This window comes from Neopsephotus bourkii, unplaced genomic scaffold, assembly GCF_033783945.1.
Source record: "Neopsephotus bourkii isolate Nb327-2 ecotype Australia unplaced genomic scaffold, CSIRO-AGI_Nbou_v1 NB_1423, whole genome shotgun sequence".
NCBI classification, from domain to species: Eukaryota; Metazoa; Chordata; class Aves; order Psittaciformes; family Psittacidae; genus Neopsephotus; species Neopsephotus bourkii.
This window is the reverse complement of record NW_026901900.1, coordinates 1,996,794-2,019,314: the sequence shown is the minus strand read 5'-3', so window position 1 is coordinate 2,019,314 and position 22,521 is coordinate 1,996,794. Positions and strand designations below refer to the sequence as shown.

At 39.6% G+C, this 22,521-nt stretch overlaps 1 protein-coding gene across 1 annotated transcript; it reads left to right on the top strand.

Moving 5' to 3' along the window:
* Positions 1-8,978: 8,978 nt before the first annotated feature.
* Positions 8,979-21,221, top strand: CCT2 (chaperonin containing TCP1 subunit 2). The gene is made up of 16 exons (XM_061368026.1): positions 8,979-9,136; positions 10,282-10,356; positions 10,814-10,879; positions 10,978-11,089; positions 11,985-12,061; positions 13,145-13,257; positions 13,796-13,998; positions 14,171-14,271; positions 14,358-14,485; positions 15,778-15,881; positions 17,788-17,907; positions 18,122-18,250; positions 18,338-18,441; positions 19,490-19,589; positions 20,082-20,223; positions 20,888-21,221. Exons 1-16 carry the CDS (start codon positions 9,134-9,136, stop codon positions 20,916-20,918), a joined length of 1,608 nt encoding a protein of 535 aa, XP_061224010.1. The 5' UTR covers positions 8,979-9,133; the 3' UTR covers positions 20,919-21,221.
* Positions 21,222-22,521: the final 1,300 nt, after the last annotated feature.

The window sequence follows — 22,521 nt, the reverse complement described above, 5'->3', positions numbered from 1 at the left end:
TGTGTTTCTTTTTTACCTGTTCCATAATGTCTTGTTTTGAAGGTCAACATTTTGTACATAGCTTTAATTATTGTTCAGGGTCATTATGTGTTTGTCTTACTTTCTGCATTTGACAAAGAAAGACTCTTGAAGGTCAAATGGTTGTCTTTGTCCAGTGTTCTATGTTTTTATGCCTCACAGAGATATCCCAGCTCTCCAGCAACTTGCATGATTGCACAACTGGAAAGGTTTATTATGCAGTTATTGTCTTCCTCTAACACATCAGTCACAGGTTACACGGGAGGCAGGGTACTGGACTTGATAGTTCTTTATAGAAAATTGTACATCCTAGCAGAGTGCATCCATAGTTGATAGTATACTTTAATTTAGAAAGATACGTAGTAAATTATCTGAGGGCAGTGTTATCTACGAGCATACTTCTTTTCCTTTTGCAGTTGGTGAACTTGGTTTCAGTGATGGCTGCTTAGTGTAACAGGTACATCCAGGTAGAGTGTTGTTTGTTGAATATGCCAGATGCACCCTTAGCAGAAGTTTTTTGTTTGCTATTTTTCTAATACTCTGAATAATGTTAGAATTCTGGCAGTACTGCAGGTGCACCTTGGTACTAGCAGCAGAGGAGACTAATCTTGAGCCTGTGATTGCAAAGGAAATGACACTTCTGTGAACTGGTGTGATATAAAATAACCCTTAAACTGTGAGTGAGAAAAACGTGCAAGAAAAGCCATTTGGAGATCTGTAAAATAATTAAGGGTCTTCATGCAATATTTGAATTCAAGTTTTGTAACAAACAAGCTACGATTATTTTCTGTCCTTTAAATTGGAGTGTGTTCCCTGTTCCTTTGTTAACTTTTTCTTTGGTCTTCTGTCACTTTAGTAGTGGCAGCACTAATAGCACCTGAAACATGTGTCTTGTTACACCATTAAGGGATACCAGGCAACCTTTACACTCTGTCATTGTTTTTTACAGACTGTATGGTACTGAAATACCAGATGCACAAAGAAAATAATTTGCAGAAGTAAAATATGGGAATCATTGAGACCATTGTGAGGAACTTAAATGAGATTTAAAAAAAACACCTTGTTAATAATTTCATGGTCAACCCATGCATGCACTTGTGATAGATGTGTTGACTTGTTGGGAGACCTTGGTACTCAAGAAGGTAATGACTGTCTGGAGTGAAACATTTTACAGGTCTGCAGTGCTAGTGCTCCTTCACATCTTTGCCATTGCCTCACCTTATGTTATGAACCAGTCTTGGCCTATACAGAAGAGAAATCACCAGATATTGCAAAATAAGTAGTAGGTTAATGATACTGGTGTAATTCTGGCTCTTAGCTTGGAGCTCACTCTAATTTGTGAACTGAACTAATGCTTCAGCATGTGTTTAGAGGCAAGTGTGTTTGATCTAACCAGCTGCCTAGAAATACTTGGTTCTCATCTGTATGGTGTGGGTGTTTCAGAAATACTAAGTAATTGGACCTGTGAATAAACACACCCTTGAGGCAGGGAGACAATATTCTTAATTGACAAATAGGGAAACAGAGACTTCAGGTAGATCCTGAGTGACCTGTTGCAATTACAGCCACCAACCATGTCCCTCCTTAGTTCTCGTGTGCTGGCCTGTGTTTATTCTGGTCTCAGATACAAGGGATGCTCAGAGTAATTTTTTTTTTTTTAATGTTGCAAGTTTCACAGTACTTTATAGGGGTTGTTTTCTTAGCTCTGGTCCCCAGAATTGAGAACATGCTGAAATTTCAACTTTCTGTAACCTTAACTATATTAACAAGTCTGATGATATATTTGCCAGGACTATTTTTTTACCCTCTTACATTTTTCAGGTGGGATAATGCTTTCTTGTTTTGTGTGCACTGCAGACATACCGGGTAGTCCCCATTACCCACGCTACTCATCTGTAGCAGTCCTTATTTTCTTCCCCTTGAAGTAGATATAGTTGCAATGCACTTTACCCTTTGAGACTTAGTAAATAGTTTTTCAATTCAGTCTCTTCAAGGCTGTGATGTTAGGTTTAGTGTCTGTAGTCTAGGATTCAGTTTTCAGCTGAAATCTCTCCACAGTATTTAGGTCATATTTATTTTGGGCCCACAGGTGTGTAGACTGAGAAACTACAAATATGTAACCATTTTCTGTAGTAACCAAGCCATGTTAAGTTTACATAAACTAGATCCTGCAAAAACGGAAACATCTCTGTGGGTTATAATTTCCATCCATAACATGCAGTTGGCTGCTACCCTTTAAGCACATTGGACAAGGGAAAGCTTTTAACTGTAGGTATTCCTTTAATGCAGTGATTTGGGAAAGACATACATTAGAGTATCTCTTAAACAAAGAAACCGAGTTGACAAAGATGAAACAGTGACCAGAAGTACATAATAAAGATTGTATTAGAAATACAATTAGTGAGAATTTAATCATTATGTTGGGAAAATATTTGATTTTTTTTCCCAAATTGATGTCAAGAGAAGGACCAATTTTTTAAATATTTTTTTTTAATTTTGTAGTTTTTCTTGGTGATTCCATAAAAAAATATAAACCAGACCATTCTGAAAACCTTAATTCTCATTAGAATAGGTTTTGTTTCCCCGGATAAGTAAGTTTCCAAGGAAATGTAGCGGTTTTGAAGCACTAATCCTGTTCCTACTAAAAGTCTACCAAAATTTTATAGAAATGTTAAGTGTTCAAAAATACCTTTCATATCATAAACTGCTTAATTTCCCTTCTCCCTGAGATGTTTGGATATTTGTGTGTTTCACCCCTCTGACCAGGGTTTGGGTGTAAAAAGGGCCACAAATGGTGCAAACTGTATGGAGTCTGAGCCAGTGTCAAAAAAAGGGCTGCTCTTCCGTAGGTGACAGACCAGCAGTTGATTTTGCTGGTTTTATAACAGTGTGTATTGACTCAAAATCTGGCTGTCCTTGCTTTTGTTTTATACTTAACCGCTTCTCATTGAAACAGGATCAGGAGAGAGCAGATTGTCTTTATTCACCGTTGGTGAAGCAAAAATGCGAGTTCTGATTAATGTCAGTTACTTCTTCAAGCATGTAATGATGTATCTGATTTGGACCTCTATTTCTAAGCAGTATTTTCCATGTAAGGTGGGATCAATGGTGAAATTCCGTTTCTGCACTGTACTAATTTATTTAATGGCTACAAATAAGATGAAGCTGATTTAGTAGGAACTAGTTGTGGACTTAAATCTGAATTTCTCCTGTTTCCCCTGAAGAAGTTTGGTCCTTCAGTGTGATAGATAGAATTAGGTATTTTTGGAATTTAGTATGATCTTTCCCGTCTTTTCTCTGAGGTAGCAATTCAGGCATTTATATTTGACAGTATTTACTTAATATAAACATAGTTCATTTATGATGTCTTTATTTTAAATTCATATACACTCCAAAAAAGCCAGAAGAAATTCCACCACAAAAAACTGCGTTAGGATGGAGTCAAGGTTCCTGATGTCCTTCTTGTAGAGCATATACAAAAATAAAAAGGAAGTGACCTGTTAAGGTTCTTTTCGCAATCTTTAGGAATTACTTCCTCTTCAGGACAAGATAAGTGAATAAAGAGATAAAAAAACCCTCAGCTTAGCAGCTGTAACTCTGACCATGTATACATTATGTCTTGTGATACTGTGCTGTAAGGTATGTGACTGAGTCTTTTCAAATGTCTTATTAGGATATTAGCCATTAAAACATGGTGTTTACTCCAGATTAACGCGGTGTTTTGTTTGGAAATATGTAGGTGTACAGATAGAAATAGAATATGAGAGATAAAGTTACCTTCAAAGTTGATAAACAAGTGTTGGACATTTCTATATTTTTATATACTACAATGGGCATTTTGAAAATTTTCTTGCAGTTTTAATAATTATTTAGTGTGGTTACATACGTATCTTGTGACGATGTTTTCTGCTATAACCATTACTTTGGTGTAATTCTATTTTATGTAGCAAATATGTGTATATACAAAGGAGTTTATGTAAAAAAGATGATTAAGAAATAGGCTCGAGCCCTTCAGAACAGGGACTGTCTTCCTCTGTGTCTGCAAAGTACTTCATGCCTTGGTGTCACAGCCACAGCTCACGTCTGAGACCCCTGGTGACCTAATTGCCAAGCAGTGAGTGTGGAGGAGTGGCTCTTCTGCTTTCCACGAGAAGCCTTAGTACAAAAGGTGCCGTGAAACTCACCTTGCCACACGCTGGGGCTGTGCTGTACGTGGTCATGCCCAACACCACCTGCCAACCAGAATGCCCAGAGTCCATGTCTCCTCTGCTTCAGTCCTTCCCTTTGGCAGTAGGAAAAGAAGTCTGAGGTAGGAGCTTTGGTGTCATCAGGGAATCTTCCTTGCAGAGTAATACTTCTGGAGCTTGGTCAGGCCTCATGCAGTGTCCTTTGAAGCCAAACATGTGATTTGCATTGACTTCAAGGGCCACTGGACATGCTCCTGCAAGATCAAGTTCTGCTGACTTAACAGCTCTGTTACACCTGAAGACCTGGTTGGTCAAGTTCTTCAGGAAAGGTCTAAAAATACTGTAAAAATATAAATATATTTAATAACGTGTACTGAAAAAAAATCCTATTTGTTGTGGTCAGAGTTCAGATTATTATGTGAATTTTGGTTTCTCAGTCATACTTGCATATATATTGCTTTAACTATTATGTATGAAAGAGGAAGTGATTCTGAAGTGCGTGAAAGATCAGGATTACACCTGTTTTGTAATGGTTGTATTAGGAATGGATGTCAGCAAATTTAACTCCATATTAATGCAGTTTTTTTGCATTAGAATGTGTATATCATACACCCACATTTTATATATAATATGTTGTATGTTTGGTACTAACTTTGTATTTTCCCTGAAATTTTGCCAAATTTCGAACACAGGTGTTCTCACTTGTAACACTTTGGTACTTAATAACTGAATGTATAAGAAATGCTCTGGTATGAAAGGAAAGAGTGTTGTCTGGTGTCCCACAATACAGATGTCTCAGCCAGCAGGCCTGTTGCCTTTTTCACATCTCGCTTCGCTGCAACGTCATCACCTTTCACCTCCTGACAAACAAACAGGCTGTGTTTTAAACTCAACTGCAGACCTGCCATTACAGTACAGCTGGATACTGCACTCGCACGAAAGCTGACTGGTAGTAGTGAGAATACAATAGTCACCAGCGTGCCACAAATGCATTTATTAAATGCAGAAATAGACACTTCTACAAAGGCCAAAATCTTATGTTGTATGTGCTTTTCTTGTCATTACATTGTATGATATTGTAAGATTATTGTATGTCCTAATTTGCATTATAAAATGTTTTTTCCTACTTAAAGGCATAAATATAGCAACTTTGTATAAAGGTAGCTTTCTAGATTTTTATTTCTTTTATATAAAAAAGTCTAAACAGTGGGAGTACCATTGCCAAATTGTTTATAAAATTTCAATTTACTTGCCCTGTTCAGTGAATTTGCTTTTACAAACATTCCATATTTCTTTTATGAAAAAAGTGATATTATACTATGCAGCAAAGAGTGTATTTTTATGCCATTCCACATTTATCTTAAAAAGAAATTAATTTCACTTGTTTGAAGCTGTCATTACTGAGGAAGCTTACCAAATGCACATTTTTTACATGTATCTGTATTATGACAACATTTTCCCCTTTACCAGTGCCAACTTCATTTGGAAAAAAAAAAAAAAAAGAAAAAAGGTAGCATGGCAATAAACTATTGATTTTATGGAAAATGGCCTGTGGATTACTTCAGGATTTCCTAGTGTCAGTGTTGCTTATTGTATTTCGTTAGTATCACTTCTGTTGCTTTTCCTTAACTCATTGCTTCAGTTCCACTTCAGTTTAACTTGTTCCACTTGTGTCCCACTCATTACTCAGTGGTTGAAAAAGGAACTAGAACATGGTAACGTGGAGTCTGAATTTTTCTCCAGTATTTCATTTCTGCTGCTGTTCTGTCACATCTTTCTCGTGTATGTAGACTTAGATATCTTTGCTGTTGTTGTTACGGTAGTACTGTTGCTTTCGACTACTGGCTGGTGAATTGTGCTAGCAATTCAGATGTGCTCCTGTCTGAGTTACGAAGTGCCTAAGATACCACGAAACCCCTATGGACTTTGCTGGGATAGTACTGATAAATTCAGAAACAAAGTAAGGAGAACATACAAAGTTGAACTCCTGTCCAGAAGGCCTTGTCACTTTTTTTCAAAGTTCAGTATTTCCTCTTTTCTCCCCAGTCACTGTTTCAAGGCATATTGTTAATGATTTCTAGTCAACAAATGAACAAAACCCTAGAAACATCAAAAGATGTTTTGTTTTCAGAGCCTCTTAACAGACAACATGTGGGTTAGAAAACTTAGCTGAAAACTCAGTTCTCAAGGAGATTTTCATAATTTTGCAGCTTTCCTAATGGGAATGGCTGCTTAGCAGTTCATGACACTTAACATTTCATAATAGGGTGATACAGAGTTCAGCAGAAACTCTGGTTGTTTTTATCTTCATTTTGAACAAGAAAAAAGCTTCCCAGAGATGTTTGTGCACCTTTCCTGAGGTGATAGCAAGTAAAATATATGCAGTTAGGCAATTTAATTCCTAGCAATATTATAACTAAAACGTAATGCATCTGATGTGATTCTAATTAAAATATGCATATGCCTCACATCCTTGAGCTAATGATGCTTTGTTCTGAAATAAAATTTTGAAGCCAGCTCAAGATAAGGTGGCATTGAGCAGCCAAGCATCAAAGAGCCGACCTTCCAGCTGTAGGTGCCTAGGGCTAGGATTTCCAGTAATGCTATAAAATGGTCTTTTTAAAATCCCTATACATAAATCAACAGTAATATATCTGTTCATTCTCTGTTGGGAGCACCTGAAGAGTTGGATTTTGTGAAGAGTCTCTGTCTTCCTTCCTCCCACCCTCAAAATCCTATTTGCTCAGAGGCTTAACTGAGTGGCCTGACGTGAAGTTAAACCTCAAATTAGATGCTGTGATCAGCGCCTCAGTTACTGGTCCCAGAGAAACCAGAGAGCAGTTGCTGCTCCATTAGTCCTCCTACATCATTAATAGCTCGGCTATAAGCAGGAGGTCTCCATCCAAATGGAAATACTATCAGTAGGTACTGAGACACGTGGAGGTCTGGTTGAGAGTTCATCCCTGAGCAAACCAGCCTGTGCTTGAATGAGCTGTGCAGTGTGTCAAACAGTCCTTGGGGCTGAAACATGCTCTGTCTCTTAGCCTTGAAAGAGATGAGCATATTTACAAAGGATACGGGTTTACAGGACCATTACAATGAGGCACTTTTTTTCCTTCACTTATTCACAGTATGACCTGACAAATTGCCATTGGCACAACAGAGGTGAGAGCACTGTGCAGCTGGAAGTGAGAGGCAGGAAGACAACTAGTGTGAATGCTGGGCTCTTCCTATTCTGGTGTTGCTGCTTTTACGCATTAAAACATAGCTTAGCAGTAAGCAAAAGCTCCTTAAACCAAACTTAAAGGTTTGCTTAGTAAATTTTTCTATGAGAATCTGATCTTCCAAAGGCCACAGCTCAATTCTCTGAGGCACTGAATTTTTTTTAGTTGTTTTTTTTTTATTTTTTCTTTTCATAGGTCCCACCTCCGTAGCAGCAAATGTGAATGAAAATGAATCATTAGTTCAGTGCACATCTTTACAAATGCTCTAATTCTGAGACAAAAGCACTTAACATTGTTTTAGTTGGATGTTAGCCCTAGCCAGAACGAAAGATATTTTTGTACATAACAAAAAATGAGGAAAACTGAAGATACTAGAATTCAGTTGGTACTCTAGTTTCCAGAACAAGGTTGGGGAGTGGGAGAACATATCTAACAAAGTGAAAAGCCCAAAGAACTCCAGCAAAATACTAACAAGATGTTGGCATACTTAAAACCAGAGATGTGAAAGTTGGTAGATTTGCTGTTTCCATTGGGATAGGTACCTACTGTCTTGGGCCAGTTTGAATCTAGACTAAAGATTTGTGCATATCCCAAGAGATCTGGATCTGGCAGCAGGAAGAGGAATAGCAGCTGGAATTAATTCTTGAGGAACAAATCACACAAAGCAATTCACTTTTTTTCTTGGTAACTAATGGGCTTTATGTGTGGAGGAAAAGCAGCAACAGAACAAGGCTTGGATGTGGTCTTGTGTTTGTAAAGCTGCCAAGAGACCGGTTACCAGTTTTTTAATACTGAAATGAACCATAAAATCACACAGTGGTTTGGATTGGAAGGGACCTTAAAGCTCATCTAGTTTAAACCCTCCTGCCAAGGGCAGGGACACCAGACCAGGTTGCTCCAAAGCCTGTCCAACCTGGCCTTGAATGCTGCCAGAAATGGGGCATTCACAGCTTATCTGGGCAGCCTGTGCCAGCACCTCAGCATGTTCACAGGGAAGAACTTATTTGTAATATCGAATCTGAATCTGTGTCTTTCAGTTTAAAGCCCCTTGTCCTGTCACTACATTCCCTTGCAAAAATAATGTATTGAGTGGGACTGTGCTGGGGTTGTCTCCCATTCACTACTTTTAATTGGTGATCTGCATAATACAACAGCAGGTATCCCGGACAGTCTGGCAAGTTCACTGGAAGACAGAAGCTGCTAATTTAAAATACTTCTGACCAGTTTGAGAACTGGGAGTATGATGAAATTAAAATGGGGCAGCTTCTACCTCCTTCGGAAGGGCAGAAATAACTGTGCAGAAATACAGTGCCCAGATGGCAGCTCTTCGAAGAAAAGGGCGGCGCACTACGGGGCAGTGCCAGGCGAGCCCGTAACAGGTGCTGCCGCGCAAGAGGCGGCGTTAGACAGCGCGGAGGGGCAGCAGCATGGCTTTAAGTCGCGTAAGTCCTTAAAACACCCCGACCCCCCCACCACGCCACACCCGCGCCGTGCTTTGCCTTGCCACAGCCACTGGGGGCCGAGCCCCAGCCTCCTTCTCCTGAGGGGGGGGACTGCGGCTCCCAGCGTGCTGCGCGTCGCCGGAAGCGGCGGCTCGTCTGACGCCACTTCCGGCAGGAGCTCGTGGGGGCTGCGGGTCCGCGCGCTGGTTCTCTGTTGGAAGCGGTGGTTGGCGGGATCCCGGTCGGCGGCAGCACCGGCACCATGGTGAGCTCACGGCGGGGCGGCGGTTCGGTCCGGCCGGTGTATTTGCGGCGGAGCGGAGCGGAGCGGCGGCCGCACTCCCCGCAGACACGCGTGCGAGGGCCCCGCGGCCGCGCCCCTCTCCCGCGCTTTGTCCGGCCCGGCGGCTGAGGCGCTCGCGTGGGACCGGCCTCGCGCCCTGCCCCGCGCGCTGCTGGCGGGGAGGGAGGGGAGAGGAGAAGGAGGCGGCGTGGGCGTGTTGGGCATGGAAGGTTCTAGAGCGCGCGCGAGGAGGGTCCGTGAGGGCGCGGCCGGGCCGAGTCCCGGTCTGCTGTCGCCCATCCCCGTCACCCCACAGGAGAGGGGCTCCGGGCCTGTTCGTGCCGAGCGCCCGCGGCGCGGCTGACGCCAGGGAAACCTCTGCTTCTTCTCTCAGAAAGCCCCGAGAGGCAGCACAGAGGCCCCGAGCGTGAGCGGCCGTTCTCGATCGCCGACCGAGAGCTGCCCTCCCGTTGTGCAGGGCCTCCTATCGCAGCAGGGTTTTGATTTTTGTTGTCAAAGCAGTGATGTAACGCACATTTAGCGTAGCAAAAGTGGTGAGCTGGCTACACAGGAAAGTAAAATGTCGCCGAACTCCCTTAAGAAGGTTGTAATACTTGCTGTTTTAGGATTTGGTCCTGCTCCAGTTAATGCCCTGAGTTCTTTGCAAGTATTGGTCTATAAAGGAGTCTGTTCATTACTGCTCTAATTAATTTTCGTGGGAATGTAATAAAGTGGTAGGGCTCAACACAGATACTGAAGATCTGGCATGGTTAGTTAACGAGATGCTCGTGGTGCCTGTCTTTGGGTGGTTTGAGTCTGACAGCCAAGCGGAACAGGACCATGAAGTAAGGTTCTGGTAACAGCCTTCCAAGGGAATATGGGGTGCAGTCTCTTAAGAGCAGTTTGCAGTCGGTCTTGTAATCTCTTCGTGTGATTGAGATTGCAAGGTAGATTTAAGGAAAGAGTCAAAGTGAATTTGTCCTGAATATACCTTTTATCAAAACCAAATGGGGTATGGAAATAAATAATTGCAGTAATTGTTTAGGTTGTTAGTGCCAGGAATTTGTTTCTAAAATGCACAGTGTTGTTAAAGCTAAAGGAATGTTCTTACATTATCTCTGCTTTAGGCATCCCTTTCCCTTGCTCCTGTGAACATTTTCAAGGCAGGTGCAGATGAAGAAAAGGCAGAAACAGCTCGGCTGGTAAGTTTAAGTCTCTAAGAAATTGGTAATACTTGGGGTAGTTAAACCATTTCTACTGTTAAATGTGCTTTCAGTTTATGGTGATGTGGAACTTCATCTTTCTCTTACTGTTTCTTTCTTGTATTTCTGTGAACAGAAGGAAAGAGGAGTGTTGTTCATACTAATAGTTACAGAAACTCCTCATAGTTCAGAAACTAGCTCAGGAGGTTGGTGTTCATTGACAGGCATTTCTCTTGCCTGTGAGACAGGCTTTTATGGTTTATGTGGGAATTCAGTGTATTTGATCTGGTTATAAAAATGTATCAGTTCAAGAAACTTCACCCCAGGCTCTGCTGAAAGAAGTGTGGCTGTGGAAGGGTTGGGTTAAGATGTCATCTTGCAAATTATGGGCTAGCATATAATCTTGCATTAAAGTAGAAGTAAGTCATTCTCTAAGATATACTTGCTTTCATTTCAGTCATCCTTTGTTGGTGCCATTGCTATTGGTGACCTGGTCAAGAGTACTCTGGGGCCTAAAGGCATGGTAAGTCAGCTGCAGGTTCTCAGTAGTTGTACCTGTTAATTTAGTTTTAATAGTTGCAGTACATTTTCAAGTGGTATTCTAAGTCTTGCGTCTTGTAGGACAAGATTCTTCTAAGTACTGGGAGAGTTAGCACAGTAACAGTTACCAATGATGGTGCAACCATCCTGAAAGCTATTGGAGTTGACAACCCAGCTGCCAAGGTCTTGGTTGGTAAGTTTTTAATGGCTTGTCATTGCATTACTTGGCATTTTTTTCATTTGTAACTTTGTTAGTGCAGGGTTTTTTTGTGCTTAGAATTAACTTTTCTTAAATAATGTGAAAAATTGAAGCAGGGGAGGGAGGCAGAATTCCTGAAGTAAGGAGGCCAAGGTGTTGCAAGAATTGTGGAACTCTGCAGAAGTAAAATCGAGGTATATGCTGCTCTTGCAAAACTGTTCTGGTGTCTCATTTTCCCTCAGCCCTGGTTTGTTCCAGGAGTCAGAGAGACAAAAGAAAACTATGTCCCTCTTTTTCACTGGGAAAATTTGGAACAGAAATCTACTGTAGTACAGAGGATCTCTCAGGTTCTCCCTGATGTAAATCTCTTTTTGTCACTTAATCAACATTGTACGCTGGACAGTTGACCTTTGTAAAGGACTGTTTTAGCATGCCAGTGGTCCACTTCTAGTTTCAAGCAGGACACTGAACAACTAATTCAGTGTCAAGTTTCTTAATGGTTTCATGTTTGCTGGGTCCTTCTGTATCAGTTGTTCATGCAGTATACATGGCTATTATATTCACTATGGATACCTTAGAACTTCTATCTGGCCTTGCTTCCTTTTAATGACTGTCTTTAGGAATGGGGAGAGAGGGGGAAGCTCTTGACCGTCACCATGCTGGAACTGGTGTCTAGGTTGCAAATAAAGAGCAGGAATTTGGAGGATGCTGAATTTGATATGCGCAGGTTTTTCTGTGACTTACAGAGTGACCTCTTTAAACTATCAAAGAGCGAGATTCTTTTTTCTTCTCCAAACAAATGTGAAGTGAAAGTAATTGCATCTGAAGCTGGTACTGGTGAGCATGGTATTTTGAATCAAAACATTACCGCAGAGATTTCCTCCTTTAGATATGTCAAAGGTTCAAGATGATGAAGTTGGCGATGGGACTACGTCTGTCACGGTGTTGGCAGCTGAATTACTGAGGGTGATGTATTACAGTTTTTCATATGTGCTTCTGTTTGGCAATGTGCTCCTGTGGTATCAATGGGAGGTGTGGTTTTTGATGTTTATGAAGAGGGCTCCCTGAGTATAGGAATACCTTCTCCATTGCCATTGAAATTGATAGGGGAAAAAACTAATTTAGGTATTTTGTCATCAAATATATATAAAAATATTTTAAACTATATTCCTTATATTGCCATTGACAAATCCACTAGTATTCTAATTTGGTGCATTTAGGAAAATTATTTTCTCTTCCTTTAGTATATAAGTGAAACAGAGAAGTATCTCTCACGGATCACTTCTTGGATGTTGCACTGAGCAGCATGCAGCACTGCTTAGTTGTGACATTCATGCCTCTGAAATCCTTTTCTATAGCATCATTGAGAGAGGGGAAAAAAAAAAGGCATGTTAAATTCTGTTCTTGTGTGCACAGGAGTTGAATTTATCCTTTAATTTCTTAAATAATTATTAAGTTATTATTACATTTTCTTAAACTATTATTAAATTTCCTTAAATAATGTTCCTTTAAATTCTGTATGGTTTTCATGTTTACATAAAATCTTATACTGCCAAACTCTAAATTCGAAATTACTATGAAAGAGACTTCAGAAGTAAGGAATTCTTGTTAGGAGAACTGAGCCAGTAAATCTAATCATCTCAGATCCAGAAGCTGTGATCAAAAGCATCAGAGAAACGATCCGTCAGCTTGCCAAGTTCCTCTCAAAAAGGGAGTTTGAAGATGTTTGTTTTTCCAACTACACTTTAAATTGCAGCTCTAAGTGAACAGGAAACTGATCTCAAACGTGAAGCCAAAGATAGCTATTATGAAGTCTATGTCTGGTTGGGTTTTTTTCATTAATCAAACTTTCTTGTCATTATTCCAAGGGCAGAATGTTTTTTCCTAGATTGGAAACAAGCTGCCAGTAGGGTCACTTTTATTTCATTGTTACAGCTCTCTGGCTTTCACAACCATTCAGAATTTTCTTATTACTTGGAAGTGTCTTTTATAGTTAGTGTAAGTGTACCTTGGGGGAAAAAAATATGATTATTTATTTCATTTAAATAGGAGGCAGAATTACTGATTTCAAAGAAGATTCATCCTCAGACCATTATTGCAGGCTGGAGAGCAGCCACAAAAGCTTCAAGAGAGGCACTTTTGAAAGCAGCTGTGGATCATGGGTTAGTAATGTACATTTGCTGTAGGTCTTTATAAACCAGTCAAGACTAAAACATCACTAAGAATTATATACCACTGGGAAGTTCTTTGCTTTCTTTTAAGTAGTGTGAAAGCTGAATTTGTAAGTTGTAACAGTTAAGAAAGGCTTTTTGCCTTTTTTTTTATAAGCTGCTTTATGAATGATTTAAAATTAGTTATGATGTGCAGAAACTAAATACAAGGAGTAAGTTGCTCCTTAGAACAAAAATCTGAGCTGTTATTTCAAATTTCCTGCTCTGATTTTAAATGTGACTGTTTTCTTTACACAGCACTTTGAGAGCACAGATTTTCTAAAGCTGAATGCAAAGGTTTTCCTAATTGAAATTTCAAGTGCAGGGTTGTATTCTGGGATGCTGGCAGGATTCTGAGTATCATTTCTCAAAATGGAACATGGTGCACATAGACAAAGGCAACAGGAAGCGGGGAGAGACTTACAGTGATAGGTTAATGATAATTAAAGCTTTCAGACTTTCCACTTTAACTGTACTGCCTTTATTTTAGTGATGATGAAGTGAAGTTCCGTGAAGATTTGATGAACATTGCAGGAACAACCCTTTCATCCAAATTACTTACTCATCATAAAGATCACTTTGTCAAGTTAGCTGTAGAAGCTGTCCTTAGGTTGAAAGGTTCTGGTAATTTGGAGGCTATCCATGTCATTAAGAAACTTGGTGGAAGTTTGGCTGATTCCTACTTAGATGAGGGTAAGTCTGTGTGTTGGCTGAAAGCATGCTTGAGAAATTAAGTTGTTAAATTTGTTCTAGGAAACATTGCTATGTTATTATTAAATTGAATACTAAATATGAGGGGGATTTATAATAATTTAAATTAATTGATCTCCTTTTTAAGTCTTACAAGGCCTTTCTGTTACTACAGGCTTTTTACTTGACAAGAAGATTGGTGTAAATCAGCCAAAAAGAATTGAAAATGCAAAGATTCTAATTGCAAATACTGGTATGGATACAGACAAAATTAAGGTATGGGACTCAGCTACTGTTGTGAAACAATGTTTTTGTAAATTGACTTTATTTTTAGACTGAATTCTTTGTTTTCTTTGATTTAGATTTTTGGCTCTCGTGTTAGAGTGGACTCTGCAGCAAAAGTGGCAGAAATAGAACAGGCAGAAAAAGAAAAAATGAAGGAGAAGGTTGAGAGTATTCTGAAGCATGGAATAAACTGCTTTATTAACAGGTATGTCCTTTCTTGGAAAAAGGGGAGAGTCACAAAGTTGTATAAGTGGCAGTGTTTTCCACAGAAGCAAAAATTTACTCTTTAAAGGCATGGTGCGTCTTATAACTCACCTTATAAATCTGTGTTAAACATCTGTAAGAACCATTGACAAACTGATGAATCTTACAGCCCCTCCATCTGTGTCATGTTTCACATGCATCATTCTTCAGGCAAAATGAATACTCTTTCCATTGAACATGGTACAGATACAGAGTCCTAGAGTCAGGAATCCTGTTGGGAAAGTGATGGAAGAATCCTTTGAAGTATTCAGAAAATCCTTAGCTCCACTGCTGCTATCCATTATGCTTGGAACATGGGTGGTTGCCCTAAGGAAGATCAGGTAGCATCAGTCACTGTAACCAGGCTAGTGGTGCTGCAGCTAGGTTGACTTTTGACTTTCAGATTTATTCCCTAATAAAAATGGCTTCTTATACTATAGATCAGCATCACATCAGGTACTGTAAAAGTTAGCCAGTTAATTACCCCTAGGATATGTGTGATAAAGGCCAAGGCCATGTGGTTCTGGGATACAAGGTATTTTTTCTGCATGTACTCAGCAGTGCCATTTGTCACTTTGAAGGTAGGTAAGAAACACCTTTCTTGCTGGAGACATCTCGCAGCTCCTGCTGAATTTCTACAACACTCAGTCTTTAATTTGGAAAGGAAAAATGATCTGGCATAGCTCTCCTGAATGGGCATTGGCCATTGAGCTTTAGGTGGCTGCTTTGTTGAGATGGGGATATGTATTAATAAGGGAGCACATACTCCTCTCTGTGGTCTGCTATTTGTATACGTTACAAGATTGGCCATTTGTTGTTCCCAGATTTGTAAACTGTTTGGATTTTCTATTGGTGAAGCAATTGAAGACATTACTTCACATGTTCTAGTACAACCTGCTAGAATAGGCAGTCAAGTGCTCAGCAGGCACTGTGGATCAAAGGACTTAGTATTTAAAGTGTATGGGTCTTTGTGCTTAGTGTGACAGTGTCTTCAGGGGAAGGGTATTTCAAAAAGCTATGAGGTTTATTTTTTTTTTATTTTATTTTTTTTTTTAGCTTTGTGTGTTTTTCTGTCAGTGCATTTGCTTCTGTGTGGTGTAACATTCCACGTGTGGTAGGTGTCTCAAGTGTTGACTGCTTTCGTAGCTTCCAGAAACCTGTTGCATGACCATGCTGCTGAGAATCAGGTGTCCTTTTGTTACTCTGGTTTTGTTGCATGGGTAACTGGAAGATATGTCTGTGTTCTAATTGTAGGCAGTTGATCTACAACTACCCTGAACAGCTCTTTGGAGCTGCTGGTGTCATGGCTATTGAACATGCAGACTTTGCTGGTGTCGAACGTCTGGCTCTTGTTACAGGTATGTGGAGTATCTTGCATGAAACTTGAAAGGGCGCATTATTTGTTTGGTCTTCAGTAAATGTTAATGTGTGATCACTTAATTGTAGTTTTATTATTAAGCAGATTTGTGAACATGAAAAGTACTCCAAATAAGCTTTATTTTATAGAGCTTTAAATACAATACAGAATTGGCCATAAATAACTTTGAAATTACTCTATTGATTTATCAGCTCCTATATAACTGTCAGTATTCTTTTTAGAAGCAGGTAACTCAGTTTCTGTATTTAGTATGTTATACTTCACACATAAACTGTTTTGATTCTGAATCCTTCCCTCATAATAATTTAAACATAAAAACCTTTTTTTTTCTATAGTAACTGTGAGTAAAGGATCATAATGTGAACTGTGGAATTTCATTTATCCAGATAGTAGTGCCAGTTAGTTATTTTCTTTCATATTTTAAGAATACTTTCAGTTAAGTCCCTGCTTGATAAGCTTCTGGAATACTTGTTTTCTAGAGAAAAGGTGAAACTTAGCGATGGAAAGAATAAGAAGATGAATCCTCTAGTTAATGAATGCCATCTGGTTATAAATATCTGTTGCTTGATTGTAATAATGGTCATCCCTTGTTAAAAATGTGGGCCTGAGTTATCATCTTGAGGTGGACCTCAAATAACAGGAACAGCCTGGATATTTTTAGTAGTGGTCGGTGTAAATGTGATTCTAATAACCAATGAAAAAAAAACAAACATCTGGAATGCTGTAGTTGATTCTTGTTGCTGAAGTTAGTTAAATGGAATGTTATTAAAAAGGTTATTGTGAAAATCTTCATGAGAATTAAGAACTTGCTTTGCAGGGAGAAAGGAAATATGCTGACTTTTTTAGCTTAGCACAGCTGAAGTTGCAGTTGTAACTGTTTGAGGACTCATTGACACAGGCAAACGCTAGATTGAGAGGAATGTTGTTTACGTTCTAGAACAAATTCAAAGCAAATTTTGTAGGCAGAGCAAATGGACCGTATCAGACCACACTGGATCTCAGGTAGTATAGCTGAAAACAATAGGCTTTAAGTAAGCATAAGCTCTCTACTACAAATCTTGTCTTCCCTTGTACTGCTACTGCTACAGCTACAGCAGTGCTGCAAGCCAATATGGAATAATTGAGCATAGATTGGGAGTGAATGCATGTAAATGTTTTTTTAACAGGAAGAGCAAAGTACTAGAACAATATTCTACTCGGAGGCATTTTGGTCTTTGTAATATCAGTTTTGTTTACAATATGGGAATTTACAAATAGTGCACAATATTGCTGCTACAACGCTGCGTGACGTGTAATTCACGAAAGTGGTGGCTAGTGGTTCTCAGCCATCATAGAACCATAGAATCATACAATAGTTAGGGTTGGAAAGGACCTTAAGATCATCAAGTTCCAACCCCCCTGCCATGGGCAGGGACACCTCGCTCTAAGCTATATTACCCAAGGCCTTGTCCAACCTGGCCTCATCAGACAGGCAAGATGAATACTGGCAAAAGCTCAAGTTCAAAAACATAAAAAAAACTTGACCAAGTATTTTATAAATATTATATCAATAAATGCTATTAAAACTTTAAGCAGATTGACATTTTAATACTGGCAAAGATTAATGTTTAGTCTCTTACCCGGACAGAACTCAAAAGCATTACAGCTATTGTAATTTTTCTGATGTGAAACAAAATACTTCTTTGTTAAGGAAGTAGAAGATTTCTGGTACCATATGCTGACACTGGAAAAATTTGGCTTATCAGTATTATTAATTTAAACCTGGGCAATTATGACTACTGTTTTGTTTGTTGTTTTCATAACCCTTCATCCCCCCTGGGTTAAATCTTGCCTGAACGGGTGTCTTCAACATGAACTCTAACTTTAGTATGATCTTACATTTGTAGGTGGTGAAATTGCATCAACCTTTGATCACCCTGAGCTAGTAAAACTAGGAAGCTGCAAGCTTATTGAGGAAGTCATGATTGGAGAAGATAAGCTCATTCATTTCTCTGGAGTGGCAATGGGTAAGTGTTTTACCACTAATGTGATAGCATAGTGTACCTAATTTCATTCTGTCTGTGAAATGTCATCATGCTTCCTTTTTCCCCCGAAGCTGATCTGGGTAGAACTTGACTGCAGTGATAGCAAAACTGTTAAAAATGCTTTGCAATAGGCTCTTTTTTTTGTGTGTTGGCTTGTTGGTTTTTTTTTTAATCTTTTTACATTTGTGCTTTTTAGGTGAAGCTTGCACCATAGTTTTGCGTGGAGCAACACAGCAGATTCTCGATGAAGCAGAGAGGTCTTTGCATGATGCTCTCTGTGTTCTTGCCCAGACCGTGAAAGACACTAGAACTGTGTATGGTGGAGGTGAATATTAGATTCTTCATCTATGATACGTGTTTTGTAATAACTGTTCAAGTCAGACATCAAAATCTGTGTGTCCTTAATGTCTAGGTTGTTCAGAGATGCTGATGGCTAATGCTGTTGCAGAACTTGCCATCAGAACACCTGGCAAAGAGTCTGTTGCAATGGAGTCATTTGCTAAAGCCTTACGAATGGTAAGTTTGTTCAGTCAGATTGCTTGGATTAATAGACATAAAGTTTCACCAAACTTGCTAACTTTTGGCATCAGATAGTTTCAAAGTTTTGGTTGTCTAAAGGGTAAAAAAGTGAAATTTAGCAACACAACTTGGATGAGCAAATGGGAAAACTTGCTGTTTCTCTCTTAGAAAATAAGTATTGGTGTGTTAATAATGCTGCATGTTACAGAATTCTGAATGTTTAATGCTAGCCCTCTTTTGAGTGGTTCTTCCTTCTCTTAACCTGCAAGGTTAAAAGTGCAGCAGATATGTCAGCTGAATAAGCTGAGATTTTTTGTGCAATTTCATTTATGAAAGAGCAGCCTTTCCATTCTGTTGATACTCTAGTGTTGATTGTATTCATGCTCTAGTACTATCTAGAAATTTCTAATTTGCTTGAAGTTTACTCTTACTTCCTAGAAGATGCATCACAAGAAATGTTTATAGAATATTATTGTGCTAACAGGCTATCAATTTGAGGGGAGGAAAAATGCCTTCCTGTTACTTAATCTAGGGAAAACCTTTCTTAGGAAATGAAAGACCAGAGGAAAACATTTCTGCCAAGAAAATTAAAAAGCATGGTAAGACTTGGTGTTACTTCTTGAGCCAGCACCTGCAATTTGCACTCCTGTCACTTACACAGTGAACAGAATGATCAGGTGGTTAATGCTTACCAGCAAGCTCATATTCTTAAAATGAAACTGTTTCTCTGGTTGTAGTCTGAAATAGACAGATTTCCTTCTCCCCGTGTAAAAAGAACTGAAAAAACTGCTAACGTGATCCTGCCTTCTCAGGTACTCTCTTATAATAAGGTTTTAAGAAAAATCCTTAGAGAAGTATTTTGATTTTTGGGGTGTTTTTTTTTTTTTTTTTTCATTTTTCTGTGTCTTCTGATCACTGTAACACATCTGCCATACTTTTGAAACTTCTTGTTGTTAAAACTGAACAGTAAATAGTAATATCAAAGTATGTTTCCTGTTTACTAGGGCCTGCATGAATTAAAACCAACCTGTGTTTCTCCCCATAGATTCCAACAATAATAGCTGACAATGCTGGCTATGACAGTGCAGATTTGGTTGCTCAGCTCAGAGCTGCTCACAGTGAAGGGAAGACTACTTACGGACTTGGTAAGGGGCTTCATATTACTTCTGTTACTGGACTGCTGTTTGGTAGGGCAGTGAGGCTTATTAAACTTGCTCACTTGTCTTTGATACATTCAGTTGGAAGTATGCTGATCTCTGTTTGCTTTGCACAGAGCGTGGGCTGCACTTAGTCGTTTACCATTCTACCAAACTTTTCACGATAGAGTGAAATGCTTTGTTTTTCAAGGGGATGGGTTCCACCTGCAAAGAAGACTTACCTCACTCACATTGAGTCTAGTTACATGAAGCTTAAAAAGATAGGTATTGATTTAAAACCAATTTTTTTATATATATAATTGCAACATGTTAGGCTTAAATCAGGAACCTTGAAATAAAAGACTGTAATACTTTCTTTACTATTAGTGTCATTCATTTGAGCGGGTGAGTTACCATACTGCCAGCTTCCTTGTTATTTCCTTTAAAAACCCCACAAGTTAAAACCAAACAAACAAGCTCTTAATTTGTCTCTCCTTCCAGATATGAGAGAGGGTACCATTGGAGACATGGCAGCCTTGGGAGTAACAGAAAGTTTCCAAGTTAAGAGACAAGTTTTGCTGAGTGCAGCTGAAGCAGCAGAAATGATTCTTCGTGTAGATGACATTATTAAAGCAGCACCAAGGTATGAGCTGAGTGTCTGCATGGTCAGTTATAGTGGTATAGAGCAACCTTCTGTAGAAGAGTAACTGCAGAAAAGTCTTGTTCTAGAAATATTTCCATTTGTAATGAAGACTGACATCTGACTTGCTAATGTTCATGTTACATGAGGGTTTTTTTTGTGTGTTAGCAGTATAAACAGGCCTTTTGAGCCATCAGTACACTTAAATTAGCATGCCTGAGCAGTGCCTAGTTAATCTTGGTTCACCAGCTACTCATGTGCCATAGATAGCAGTAAAACATTTGCAGAAGTGACTGACTAAAATGTGAGGGGACATGCTGCTTTTCTTTTTTCTTTTGGGAAGAATTGCAGTGAAATGCCTAGGTGCTTCTGAAGTAGAATCTGTGGCTAAAACAAAACATTTGTTAAAAAGTTTGGGAAGAAATGCCTTTTCTAGGTAGGTTATCCTGAGCATGCCTGCTTCCAGGTGGTCTGCAGTGGTTTGTCAATTGCAGGGGTTTTTTACTGTGGTCAGAGGTGGTGTATTAGCTTTGAGATGATGCCGCCTTTTGTGCTGCGAGATAAGCACTAAGCACAAAATATCAACTTAAAAATCAGGGTAGGTGGGGAGGCTGGTGGACATACATTGTGTGTGAGGAATTTTCTGATTTCTTTCTTTTCTCCCCAGAAAACGTGTACCGGACAATCGCCCATGTTAAATTTTCTTCAGTACTGGATGAACACAGTGAGGATGTGTGGACCAGATCTCACCTAGTAGCTTTTTTTTAATGATCTGTTTCCTGTGAGGTTGTGGAACAGAAGCTTGAAAAGAGCAGATCTCCATCAATAGCATGTGAAATAACTGACTTCAGTTGGTTTTAACTTATTTCAGTTTCTATATGTTGTGGGGAAGAATTCACTTTCAAGTAAACCAGGGGCTTTATACAACCCTCTTTCCTTCTGTTCCTCTTCACGTTCCACTTAAAATACATGGAAATAAATAAAAAATCATATTCATCAAAGTTGTCTTTGTGTAGAAGCAAGAAGGGCAGTTCCATTCAGACAGCTGCAGCGCACACCCTTGGTCCTCAGATGCTTCAGGCATCAGCACAGAGGGTAACCAACCTTTTGGGCTGCTGTAGCTCGCTGGTTTGGGTTGGCCTGGTGCATTCAGTGAGAGTAGTTTATTCCAGTCCTGTCTGTAGGGGCCTCGAGTTGGGATCCTGGAAGTAGGTTCTGAAGATAAATACTATGTTTTTCTGGTGATAGTAGGGGGTTACTCATTTTTTGATGATAAAAGAAAGAGAAAAAGCTGAAGAGGAATTTAGTGCCCAGAACTACAACTTAACGTATTTTACAGCTTTTTACCCTAGAAATTTTATGTAGGTAGGAGTTCTGCTGAGGGGAAGGTGCAGTCTGGGAGAGATGACTAAACATTGTGTCTTTATCTGTGAAATACTGAACTCTAGCAAACTTTACAAAACCTTGCATTATAAGGTGGTTGGTGGTGAGTGGGGCAGGCTGCATTGTGCTCCTTGCCCTCCCTTCCCTTGTCATGTCTGCTGTAGCCTGTCTTTATATTGCCTTTCCTATCCAGTGGTTGCTGCAAAGGCAACGTTTTTTAACTGGGCTAGTTTCTTCATGCTCAACTCATGAAGAAGTCCATGATGCCTGCAGCACATTCTCAACAGCTGGAAGCAGGGAAAAGCAGAGGCACTCACTGCCTATGTGGGAGCCCCAGGGAAAAGCAGAGGCACTCACTGTTTGTGTGGGAGCCCCAAGAGCTGGGCCAGCTGTGACCCTCCTGGCCCTGCAAGCATAATGCAGTACCTTGGCAGACGCCAGGGCAAGGCTGCCAAAGCAGCAAGAGTACTTCCTTGATTTCAAATCATCTGTGCAAACATTTTTCTCATTAGGTTTCCTGAAACAAAAGCGAGTCTGCTTACAGAACACTCCTCCAAACTTAAACTGATGACATCTTCAGATCTCCAAAAATGACAATATGTGTTAGGAATGCTACATTGAAATATAACCATTGACCAGCAAATGAAAGCACCTTCTTGCCCACAAGTAAAATACCAAGTCAGTTCCATAGGAAATAAACCATTGAACTTTGATGTTAAAAAAGCCCAAAGCCTTTGTCCTGCTGAATAATTCTCTAAGAAGAAACAGGTTAGATAAAGAATTTGGAAAGAAAGTTTGGTTAATTCCAAAGAAGGCTGTTTCAATTCGCCAAGGTGTTAGTGTACTTTAATTTGACTACATGCTACATGGGTGCCAGCCAGATCTAAATTCAGACTTCATTTAACAAGACAGCAAGTG

Coding starts and splice junctions, on each gene's coding strand:
- CCT2 (XM_061368026.1), top strand. Junction 12,062..13,144: donor TGGCAGCTGAATTACTGAGG/GTGATGTATTAC, acceptor TCATTTAAATAG/GAGGCAGAATTACTGATTTC. Junction 14,486..15,777: donor ATAAACTGCTTTATTAACAG/GTATGTCCTTTC, acceptor TTCTAATTGTAG/GCAGTTGATCTACAACTACC.